The 12,937-nt window shown below is 36.6% G+C and overlaps 1 protein-coding gene across 1 annotated transcript; it reads left to right on the top strand.

Annotated features, from left to right (window-relative positions):
• Positions 1-1,026: 1,026 nt before the first annotated feature.
• tmem263 (transmembrane protein 263) lies at positions 1,027-7,109 on the top strand. The gene is made up of 3 exons (XM_052096762.1): positions 1,027-1,271; positions 2,416-2,489; positions 5,447-7,109. Exons 2-3 carry the CDS (start codon positions 2,426-2,428, stop codon positions 5,743-5,745), a joined length of 363 nt encoding a protein of 120 aa, XP_051952722.1. The 5' UTR covers positions 1,027-1,271; positions 2,416-2,425; the 3' UTR covers positions 5,746-7,109.
• The last annotated feature ends 5,828 nt before the right edge of the window (positions 7,110-12,937 follow it).

The following is a 12,937-nucleotide window of genomic DNA, read 5'->3' as shown; positions in this document are numbered from 1 at the left end:
GCAGACCAACAGCCAATGGAACTGCCAGTTTACGTTTAACGATAACAACACCTGTTTACATGATAACATGTAATCCACTGATGTTCTTTTCATTCTGGTGCCTTTTTGGCTTTGAACATTTTGAAAAATGAAAAGAATATTTAAATATGTTATAATTATGTTCCATCATTAAAGTGATATGTTAAAGGTCATACAGGTAATGCTAAATTACTTTTTTTTTTTTTTAAATCTGATGTCCTTCTGGATAAATGGGCAGGCTCAGGGTGGATATTCAAGTGGTACAACATGGTCTGTGAATAATATCTAGCTAACACATTTTTAAACTTATAATTATAGGGTATGTGTGTTCACATACATATCATACATGCTATTTCTTACTCAAGGTGGAGCTGATGTTTCAGTGAATGGCTTGTTTACATTTGACAATGCTATTTGATGAAACAATGTGGAATTTTTGCAAGTACAACACATGAACAGTATGATATGGGTTTTGACGTTTAGGTGTACTGCTGAAATGTAAGTTCATCTATTTAGACTCAAAAAGTGCCTGGGAAAATACACATGTGTAGCTTATGTGCATTTAATGTGTAGCTTATGTGTTGTGTGTTGCTCAGTAGTTGCATCTCATGAATATCAGTGTGAAAGTAGGCCTAATGAATCTTGTTCTGTTCTGAATTGTTACACTATCTCCTTGTGATATGAAAAATACAAATCTGGGCATTTTGTAGATCTATTTGTGATAGATATACATGGCAGGTTACTTAAGATCGGAGTATCATGTTTGGAAAATACCCATGCATTTAAGGGTTAAAAGTGTTTCAACTTGAATTTTTACGGTATGTTTTGCTTTCCTCTGAGTTTTTGTCTCTAAGTTTAAGGTTATCGATCCTCGTCTATTATCAGGTGTCAGTAAGTGAATGAAAGCCCAAAACCATTGACAAAGAGTCATAATACTCAGTTAGACAGACAGAGTTCAGATTCTCCTCACATATGAGCAAAGGGGTGTGAAACTATAAGAACTATATACAACGTCACTTCCTCTCCAATGTGTCTACAGTGGTACGTGGTTAAAACCAACAAACTCGGACGCCACGTATACATTATTCATTTTCTTTATAAGAAAAGTCTCGCTAGATCGTGAGTTCTTATGCGTGTCCAAGTTATTTAAGTCGCTTAAGGGAACTGCACATTTTGCTTTGAAACAAATAAGGGGTGGGGACAGAAGTTTCCAACTTCATCTGCAGAAGTTGAGCGCAAAGTGAACTTCAACAGTAAGTATATATAATACAAAAAGCTGTTTTCCTGTCATGTTATTCGGAGGTTTCTTAATATTTTATTTTATTTGTATTGCATGATGCATAGCACTCTGAACATTGTTGTTGTCAATGGTTGGCTTGTTTAATAATGCATCTCTTACCTAACGTTATTGTCGAATGATAAGAGAGCTACCCCCGTTTTGAACTTTATGCAAAACCAGATCTGTTTGTCACTTTTTTTTTTTAAATATATATATTTTCCGCAAGGTGAACACATTTTCTCCGTATAGAGATTATATTTTGTTTCTCTGTATTTCCTGCAAAGTTTCTATACCCTATTGTTTTTTATTCACCTAAAGCTTAATATTAATGTGAATCAACAAAACAAACAACGTCCGTTTATTCACAGATTATTATTCACTCCAATGGGAATGGAAAGACTTTTAGCTCCTCAAACCGCCACGTCAGATTCTGCAGAGGCTTGTCAGTCGCTTTAGGCCAAACTTAATGTTAGAATGATACACTTTTGCGATTGTTACGTCATAAAGATGTCTCGAGACCGTGATGAAGCTGGAACACTCATTTCTACGAGTTCAAAGATTGCGTACTGTACACGTATTAGGCCTATGCTGCTCTATCAGCAATATTTTATCTTTACTGTCTTCGGGTAATGTCCCTTTATATGTGACTTCGGGACAGTAAACGATTAAATTAAGAATATTGCGTCACCCCAGTTGTAAATGTCATTTAATGTTAATGTAAATGCACCAATGTTCAGATTGTGTACTAATTAATATTAGCCCTATTCTTATTTAAGCATGGTAATGATTTCAGGCTAATCGTCATATTATTGCTTCAAAGCATTTAGGAACCTGGTTTGGATGATATTTGTTTTAGTATAGCCCAGTCTGCCTGTGTGTGTTTGCTGCAATGGTGACAGGGTGTTGCAGGTTATATTCTGTTTAAAGTGTTTAAGCTGGTCCGCCTTGTTCTGTGTAGACACTGGTTGGTTTGAAGCCCACAGGATTTAGTCCCAACCTCTCACCTTGTTCTCTGTGGCTGGTTCCACCCAGTCTCTTAATTCTTGGAATGAAATAAACATTTTCTTTGTGGACAAAATGGAAGGTATACTAAATTATTATTATTTTTTTTTTTATAGTAGAGTAAACATGAGTGAACCAGACCAGCAACAGGATGAGATGCCTGCATACCTGAAGGATGAACCTCCAGCAGGTATTGCAATTTATGGTGACATTTTAGTAACTGTGGCAAGAGAGACTTGCCACATTTATTCATTCTTGCTACAGCCTAGCATATTAAGAACGTTCTAATCTTGAACTCAGTCATGCAAAACACATTTTATGCAGCTGTACTTTGTATGTCTTCATGCTACAGAATGATAACACTCTGTGCCACATAGTGGTGCTCTTGCACAATCCAAGACCAATCCAATCCTTGGCCACTTTCCTACTGTTTTCCTGATGTATTTGTCATATTTTATAGATTGGGTTAATATTATTGTGTTTCCTACTGTTTTCCTGATGTATTTGTCATATTTCATAGGTTGGGTTAATATTATTGTGTATTACAATGTATAGTTGCCCCAGAAATTATTTGGACACTTAAGCCACACTTACAATGTTTGAATGCCATTGCATTAGATGGCAACATATCAAACCTAGTGGCATTTATTTGAAAGAAAGATAGCACAAGCACAATTTCCAAGCAAAATATTTGACAAAAAGTTTTTTAGGGTGTTTAAAAATAAGATAAAGAATTTGGACAGTTTCTGGTGGTAAAATTTAGCAGGACACCTCTACTGTATGTTTAACATACTCTTGTGATTAACTGACTTTATTACTTTTGGTTAAAAGTTATTTTGAGAAGTGAAGATAGTTCTGAGAAAATGTCGAACATTTTTTGTTTGCAGATGCTACTTGATTTGATATTTGTTTTTATATTGAAATTAGTGATAGACTACTAAATCAGGCTGGGCGAATAATTGGCTGGTATTCAGCCTTTTCAGGATTAACGCCATCAGGCATTTAAACAGATTTGCCAAAATCTACAAACATTGGTTTGTGCATATTTTCCATTTTCAAATATTTTAGAGAATTATGAGTGATAAATTATGTAATATTGGTATTTATTTAATTTTTGGAATTCTGTTTATCTTGTTTTCTTATTTGAAACCATTACATTTCCATAGTGTTCCAGCTATCGGTCACCTTTTTCTATAGATATTGTTATTGGCATTGTCTATTATACAAATCCTTATCAGTTTACTACTAATTCCAATGCAGTGACCTTCAGACATTTTTAAGTGTGGCTTAAGTGTCAAAATATTTTTTTGGGCTACTGTATTGTGAACATTGTACCCATTAATATAAAATACAGTTAATTCATAAAGTATTCAGACCCCCTAATCTTTTTCACTTTTTGTTATGTTGCAGCCTTTTGCTAAAATGCTTTAAATTCTTTTTTTTTCTTCACATCAATCTATTCTCCATACCCCATAATGACAAAGCAAAAACAGATTTTTGATAACTTTGCAAATTTATTAAAAAGAAAAAACTGAAATATCACATTTACATTTATTCAAACCCTTAACTCAGTACTTCGTTGAAGCACCTTAGGCAGCGATTACAGCCTCAAGTCTTTTTTGGGTATATGGGTTTTGTGACAAGCTTTGCACACCTGGATTTGGGGGTTTTCTGCCATTCTTCTCTGCAGATCCTATCAAGCTCTTGTCTGGTTGGATGGGGATTTTCAGGTCTCTCCAGAGATTCGATTGGGTTCAAGTTTGGACTGTCTGGACCACTCAAGGACATTCAAAGGGTTATCCCTAAGCCACTCTTGCATTGTCTTGGCTGTGTACTTAGGGTCATTTTCCTGTTGGAAGGTGAACTTTCAGCCCAGTCTGAGGTCCTGAGCACTCTGGACCAGGTTTTCATGAAGGATATCGCTGTGTTTTGCTGCGTTCTGCTGTCCTTCAACCCTGACCAGTCCCCCAGTCCCTACCACTGAAGAACACGCAGACAGCATGATGTCACCACCACCATGCTTCACCGTAGGGATGGTATTGCGCAATTGATGAGCGGTGCCTGGTTTCCTCCAGACATGACGCTTGGAATTGAGGCCAAACAGTTCAATCTTCATTTCATCAGACCAGAGAATCTTGTTTCTTACAGTCTCCGAATCCTTTAAGTGCTTTTTTGAAATTCCAAGAATACTTTCACGTGTCTTGCACTGAGGAGAGGCTTCCATCTGGCCACTCTGCCATAAAGCCCAGATCAGTGGAGTGTTTTAGTGATTGTTGTCCTTCTGCAAGTTTCTCCCATCTCCCCACATGAACTCTGGAGCTCAGTCAGAGTGACCATTGGGTTTTTGGTCGCCTCCCTTACCAAGGGTCTTCTCCCCCAATTGCTCAGTTTGGCCAGTCAGCCAGCTTTAGGAAGAGTCCTTGATGTTCCAAACTTTTTTCATTTCAGAATTATGGAGACCATTGTGCTCTTGGGAACCTTCAGTGCTGCAGAAATGTTTTTGTAGACTTCCCCAGGTCTGTGCCTCGACACAATACTGTCTCTGAGCTCAAATCATGTGCAATAAATTGAATTTGCATAAATTTATGTATTTGCAATAAACATCAAAGTGTAGAACATCTCAAAGATGATCCAGAGAAATTTGATGCACCTGAGCTACATTTCAAGAGTCATAGCAAAGGGTATGAATACTTATGTAAATGTGATTTGTTTTTTTTTCTTTTTAATAAATTGCGAAGTTATCAAAAATCTGTTTTTGGTTTGTCATTATGGTATATGGAGTGTAGATTGATGTGAAAATAAAAATAATTTAAAGCATTTTAGCATAAGGCTGTATCATAACAATATGTGAAAAAAATGAAGGGTCTGAATACTTTAAATACGCTGTAATAAAAAAAATATTGTCAGGTTTCTATTACCACTCTTATTTGATCTCCGCACTGGAACTGCTCAATTTTATTGAAGTATTTTACTGTAAATTATTAATTACTTCAATTACAATATGACATTATTAAATGTTTGGATGTGTTAATGATTGCAACATTTTAAAAATCACCCCATTTAATTATTATAATTGTTTTTGGAGAGCTTTCAGAAAGCTGTTACTTTATCTTATCTGATGAAAATATCTCTTTCTTTTTCCTGTAGATACCAGTAAAGACCACCCCCAGCCCCAGCCTGGCATGTTCTCCAGAGTGGCTGGTGGTCTGTTCAGCGTCACAAAGGGGGCTGTTGGGGCCACAGTGGGTGGAGTTGCTTGGGTTGGAGGGAAGAGCTTCAATCTCACGAAAACCGCTGTAACTTCAGTTGCCTCTGTGCCAGCGATGGGGGTTGGGCTTGTGAAGGGCAGCGTGTCTGCTGTGGCAGGCGGCGTGACTGCCGTAGGCTCTGCCATGGCCAGTAAAGTTCCCATTGGCAGAGGCAAGAAGAAGGACAAGTCAGATTGAATCATGTGGCTCGGAGGTACTTTTGTCAGAGGCTTCTGCATTGTGTCTTCTTCTTTGACTCCTAAGTGAGTCATATTGGAGTTCATGTTCCATGTTACGAGCATATTTGGACCATATCCATCTGCCTGACCAGACCAATGAGATGACATTCATGAGGTGGGGGTTCTTGCTCAACACAAGAACCTCAGTGTGTTCTTGTAGGAATAGGATATTAAGTGGGCGTTGTATTCAGATTTATGCCCAAACCGTTTATGTCTGAAGTATTACGTTTCTGACCAGATACGAGTGTGTGCATGAATTCTACAGTAAATGTTCCATTTAATGTTTTACTGAGCACACAAAGGTGCACCATTCCAGGCTTTGTATTTATAACTGTAGACACAAATAATTCACATACTGTTTACACACACCTTACAGTGGATTAAGATGAAGATTATTCAAGTGTCCCTCAAGGTGCTGTGGGGGAAAATCACAGACTGTGGGGTGCTGTTGGAGTGCTCTATCTATCTGATTGATAGTTTGTGAGATTACTTACTTTGCCTCTGGGGTCCACACTGATCCACGCTGCCCTCTCGCATCCAGTGAAATCTCTGTGTCCCCTGCAAAACACAGAGAACCCACGGGTCCATACTCGCATATTCTGGGCTTTTGTATCTGGGATTTGTTCTACTTTCATGAAGAACATCCCTGCTGGAAATGACACTTTGAACCTGCCTAAGATGGTTTGCTGGTCTTAGCTGGTTTATGGTCTCCCAGCTTTGCTTGTTCAGCTGAGCTGTAGAGTTCCTAAAGCCCATCTAAGATCAGCAAACCAGCTTAGGCTGGTTTAAAATGGTTTTGTTGTGCTCCACTAATTGCTGTTAGTACTAAGGTGTTTTAGGGAAAATGTGTGTGAATGTGATTGACAATCTTCATCAAAATGTCTGTTTTGATGACTACAATTACAGCTGTATTCAATAACCCCGTGACATTAACTGTAGTTTTCTCTCTTCTATGTTGTTCCATTTGTGTTTTTTCACTTTCCTTTGTGTTTCTTGGTTTTGCTGTTTTATTTCTATAATGTGAAAATTTTAAGGGCCAACAAGGAACCACATAAAGTGGCAAAGCACCACAGTGTTTGCTTCTGTCAAGTATTTTTCTTTTTCCATTACCGAAGAAAAAAGTTCAGTGTATTTGATTTTTTTTTTGTGTGTGTGTTGTTAATGGTATAATGTTGTGTTGATACACCATATACTTTAGAGTATTCAGTGTAGTCTCTCCTTTTAGTGTCAGTTTATAGTTGTTTGTTTCTAGATTGATTTGAGGCCATTCATTTGTATAATGTATAATGTGAATTCAAGGGACTTAATAAATAAATAACATAAGAGGCAACAGTGATATTTATCTCTTTTAGAAGATGGAAACATTTTAATGAGATACAGTGGTCCCAAAAGGTATTTGAACACTTAATCCACTTAAATATGAATGAACGTCATTGCAATAGATAACAAAGCATTAAAACAAGTGGCATCGGCAAACAAATGAATGATGCTAAACTTGGTTTGGTTGATATTTTGTTATCTATTGCAATTGCTTTCATATTTAGCGTGGATAAATGTCTATATATATATATATTTTGGGCACGTTGCATCTCCATGACCAATGCACACAATGCGTCCCTTGTCTAGAAATGCCCTGCATCAGAGTGCTTTTTCCTATTGTCTGTTGAGATGAAGTAAATCTTGAGCAATGCAACACATAAAGCACTTAATTAAGGGATATTGGTCAAAAGCACCACACCCCTTTTTTGTTGGAAATGTGGTTTTACCTTACATGGGTGTCTGTACCTTCTAGAAAGAGACCATAGTACAGCCTGTTAACGGTGAACAAACACTTGCAATCAAGTTCCAGTGCCAAGGTCATAATGTCTAATGCTTGGGGAATGAGGTGACAAGGGTCTTTCCCACTCTGTCACCTCCTGGCACAAATTCATTCCTCACAATCCTGGAGCTTCTCTTTCAGTAAACACTTTAAATCAAAAGTAAACCGTGAGACACTGGTGGGGCCAAAACCATTGACTACTGCCTTTTGATATTGGGACCGTTCAGTTGAGTTATGAGAACCTCATGAAGGGCTGTAAAGTCTTATGTTTTCAATTTCTTACAAAAGAAAAATGATGTTTGCCTAAACGGATAGGGAAGACCATTGCTAATTGTCACACTTTTTACAGTGATTATTTCTCAGGATAGGTTTAGTCTTGAAAGTCAATTTCTGTATCGGCACACACCTTAAAGTCTTGGCAACAAAGAAAGCTATTAATGATTTCCATTGATATTGTCCTGGAAAAAAGATGCACACAGCAACCTTTTGTGAACTTTTTGGGAATTGTGTCATATTAGATAAGTTGTTATAATGTACCATGCAATTAAATGGCATATTCTCAGTTTTTCAGCAAAATGAAAAAAGTGAAAAAACAATGACATACAATACAAAAAACAATTAATGAATCAGAAAAAAATGGATGGGTAGCATACATTTATTTGACCAATAAATATTATAATGAGTAATTTTTAAAAAAAATTATTTATACCATTATAAACAATTTACCCCAAGCTGACATTTATGAAAAATACCCTTATCCTAGGAACCAGAGTTAAACATTTTGGTTAAAAACTTCAATATATACACTGAAATCCCTAATAAATTGGCTCTACTCAATTGATTGAGTAAACTCATTCCCTCAATTGAAGTGAATTAAGGAGTCTCCAAAACTTGTATAATTAAGTTCACGTAACTTGGTTATAGAATGAATTTAAATACAGAAGTTACGGTAGATGCAAGTAGACTTGAATTAGATTTTCTATTTAAAAATGGTTGTTTCTACTTAATTTTAGTTGAATTGACTCATTTAGAAATTTAGATCATACAATAACACAGCTCACCTGCCTCTGCCTTGCCTTTCCATAAATTAACAACTGTTTAACTATGACCCCATTCATTTCCTTTGACCAAAGAAACATAATAAAATAATTCAAGCATAAGGGATTATGGATATTCCCCATAGCTTCAATTTAGTAAAACTCTTCTATATATTTTTAAGATAAATATGTGCAAGGAACGTAGATATTTGAGTTATGAGCCCAAAATTGACATTTGAAGTAATGTTTAATTAAGACAATTCATTTTTCCCCCCAGTAATGACAACACTAGTGTTGACAGTGTAGTTGACCTTTACAAGAAGTGTTCAGTAGTTTACACTGTAAATGATTTTTGTTGTTTTGACTGTATTATTACTGTATTATCAACTGCAACTTACTGTAGATACTGTTTATAGTATGTTACTGTCAAACTGAGCTGTATTCTTTAGGAAGAAATTAGTGGGGAAATAATTACTGTAATTTACTATTAACTGCATGAGAACTGGCCCAATCTCAAACCTGTACATACACAATTTAGAGTGGAGATGTCTTCTCTGCATTGATGTACAATCACATCAAAATTAGTACTGTATGTGAATGCACCTGTTAACCTGAATGAGGAGCAGAAGCAAAGTGATCTCTTTTCGACTGAACCAGGTGAGTGGAAAAATCTCACAAAACATCTTTTAGCAGTTTATAATAATTTTTTCAAACATTCATCATTTGAAAAATGAAGATCTGCATGTTATTTTTTGACAATTATCTTTATAATGATAAAGTTTACGTTCTCAAAATGATACTTTTATAAGTACTTATAGTACTTTTAGAAGTACTATAAGTAACCAAATTACCTTGTCTGTGAACAGATGTTCTACAATCGTCGAATATACGCAATTCATTGGACGCCCCATTTTTTATTTTTTATTTTTATGTGCTGCAGAGTTACAGTCAGGTCCGTAAATATTGAAATGAAACAAACAAGATGTGCTTTAACTGCAGACTTTCAGCTTTAATTTGAGGGTATTTACATCCAAATCAGGTGAACGGTGTAGGAATTACAACAGTTTGTATATGTGCCTCCCACTTTTTAAGGGACCAAAAGTAATGGGACAGATTAACAATCATAAATCAAACTTTCACTTTTTAATACTTGGTTGCAAATCCTTTGCAGTCAATTACAGCCTGAAGTCTGGAACGCATAGACATCACCAGACGCTGGGTTTAATCCTCTGCCAGGCCTCTACTGCAACTGTCTTCAGTTCCTGCTTGTTCTTGGGGCATTTCCCCTTCAGTTTTGTCTTCAGCAAGTGAAATGCATGCTCAATCGGATTCAGGTCAGATGATTGACTTGGCCATTGCATAACATTCCACTTCTTTCCCTTAAAAAACTCTTTGGTTGCTTTCGCAGTATGCTTCGGGTCATTGTCCATCTGTACTGTGAAGCGCCGTCCAATGAGTTCTGAAGCATTTGGCTGAATATGAGCAGATAATATTGCCCGAAACACTTCAGAATTCATCCTGCTGCTTTTGTCAGCCGTCACATCATCAATAAATACAAGAGAACCAGTTCCATTGGCAGCCATACATGCCCACGCCATGACAATACCACCACCATGCTTCACTGATGAGGTGGTATGCTTTGGATCATGAGCAGTTCCTTTCCTTCTCCATACTCTTCTCTTCCCATCACTCTGGTACAAGTTGATCTTTGTCTCATCTGTCCATAGGATGTTGTTCCAGAACTGTGAAGGCTTTTTTAGATGTTGTTTGGCAAACTCTAATCTGGCCTTCCTGTTTTTGAGGCTCACCAATGGTTTACATCTTGTGGTGAACCCTCTGTATTCACTCTGGTGAAGTCTTCTCTAGATTGTTGACTTTAACACACATACACCTACCTCCTGGAGAGTGTTCTTGATCTGGCTAACTGTTGTGAAGGGTGTTTTCTTCACCAGGGAAAGAAATTTTCGGTCATCCACCACAGTTGTTTTCCATGGTCTTCCGGGACTTTTGGTGTTAATGAGCTCACCGGTGTGTTCTTTCTTTTTAAGAATGTTCCAAACAGTTGATTTGGCCACACCTAATGTTTTTGCTATCTCTCTGATGGGCTTGTTTTGATTTTTCAGCCTAATGATGGCTTGCTTCACTGATAGTGACAGCTCTTTGGATCTCATATTGAGAGTTGACAGCAACAGATTCCAACTGCAAATAGCGCTCTGGACCTTTTATCTGCTCCTTGTAAATGGGATAATGAGGGAATAACACACACCTGGCCATGGAACAGCTGAGCAGCCAATTGTCCCATTACTTTTGGTCCCTTAAAAAGTGGGAGTCTCATATACAAACTGTTGTAATTCCTACACCGTTCACCTGATTTGGATGTAAATACCCTCAAATTAAAGCTGAAAGTCTGCAGTTAAAGCACATCTTGTTCGTTTCATTTCAAATCCATTGTGGTGGTGTATAGAGCCAAAAAGATTAGAATTGTGTCAATGTCCCAATATTTATGGACCTGACTGTATACCGGCCACTTTATTTGACCCTTCCATCTACAATAAAGTTCTGTTATGTTCAAATATAACATGTGTTAATGTTTCGCTCTGAATTGTATTTGATATGTATGCAAGTAACTTCTATCTCAGTCCTTTCTGAATGATGCACAACATGGTTGTTGAGATTGTATTCTCTCCCTTGTAGCTTAAATGCCATGTTGATCTTAAAGCAAGACTATTACATGATATGAATAGATTTTTGTATTTTTGTATTTTTCTCTAGGTCTGGACAGGCAAAGAGTGAGAGTGTTTTTTCAGTCATTTGGACATCTGGTGAACTTCATATTTAAGTTTTTGAATGGACTTTTATGTGTGTAGTCATAATTTACCTTTATGAGCAACATTTATATAATATTTGAGCTGTCATTGTGTAATAAATGTTCTGTTTGCAAAAAGAACTCATTTGTTTCATTTTTTATTTAAACTTGTAATAGATAGAAGTTAGTTACTCTAACTTTGTTGGCTAAAATTGTGCTTACTGTGGATAGTTTTACAGTATGGACAATGCAATTTTATATACAACATACAATCAATTACCATTTTTTACTGTACAGCTTTATATGCTGTATTTTGACATACATCATACAAACAACTACCATACATTTACAGTAAAGCAAATACTGTAAATCATTATGCAGCATGCTATAAACTACTATAGATAGTTTTACAGTAATTTTACTGTGGTATGGAATACGGCAGCTTGCTGGATATTTGTTGCCAGTAAGTTTTTAAACATTTGACTGATTTTACATCATAGCAAAATATGGTAATATTGGAATTTTAGTTTGGAGGATAACATTTTTGAAAATTATTTGTATTTAAGAGGGTTTTGAACTAGCTAACATACCAAGCCACTGCTAGAGAAAGCTTGTTTGTTTGACTCAAAACCTTAGTTACTGAAATATAGCCCGTATGACAACTTCCCCTTTAGCCTCATTCTCTATTTTTACCATGTAAAGATTTTATTGTTCAGCTTACTGGGGCATTGATGGTTAAAAGAAAGCCCAGCATTGATGTGTTTATGAACATTTAATGTCCAGCATTTGGATCAGCTTACACCTTAGATTCCGCAAAGACCTTGTGGCTATTTGCCGCCATACTCTTAAAAAACGACAGGCCACATCCAACCCAAAAGAGCTGCAAGCTTGAGGCGCCAAGCATAAATCAGTGGTGACAGTGTGCAGAGGGAGAGAATTATACATTCACCTCCCTATTTTTCTCTTTCTCTTTCCCCCACGCATCCACTTATATTCACCATGATTCAGGCAGCCTTTCGAATCAATAATGAGGCCTGTATGTAACTCGCCATGGGCAGAGGAGGTTTTACACTTCACTACATACCAAATATATGTGGCTAAGTTGTTATAACAGATGATGTAAATGCTTTCCTGGCCTGAAAATAAATAAATACATAAAAAAAACTTTAGTTAAAAGAAAATGCACAATTCACACAGGTGTTTGTGAATGTGGTCTCACACTCCATTTCTCAGTATATAGTTAAAAATGAATGTGAGATGAGCCTAGATGCTGTATTTTCTTGTATCGGATCCATTAGACAAATGCATACTGTAACCCTTCTGTGGATGAATGACAATTGTTTCGTATATGCCTGTGAATTGGTGGCACCATCTGTGTAGGTGAGATGTTGTGAAAAATAAATTAGCACAGTGGAAGAATGGCTTTCCCTTTTTTCTTTTTTTCCTTCTTTTTTTACAGTACAAAATGTGTTGTTCCACACAGAGGGTG

This window comes from Xyrauchen texanus, chromosome 29 (genome assembly GCF_025860055.1).
Source record: "Xyrauchen texanus isolate HMW12.3.18 chromosome 29, RBS_HiC_50CHRs, whole genome shotgun sequence".
Classification (NCBI taxonomy): domain Eukaryota; kingdom Metazoa; phylum Chordata; class Actinopteri; order Cypriniformes; family Catostomidae; genus Xyrauchen; species Xyrauchen texanus.
This window is presented reverse-complemented; position numbering and strand designations above follow the sequence as displayed.

Bases quoted from the DNA above. Each gene is read 5' to 3' on its own strand.
- tmem263 (XM_052096762.1), top strand. From the start codon at position 2,426: ATGAGTGAACCAGACCAGCAACAGGATGAGATGCCTGCATACCTGAAG. The intron at 2,490-5,446 runs GTATTGCAATTT...TTTTTCCTGTAG, and splicing joins GAAGGATGAACCTCCAGCAG to ATACCAGTAAAGACCACCCC.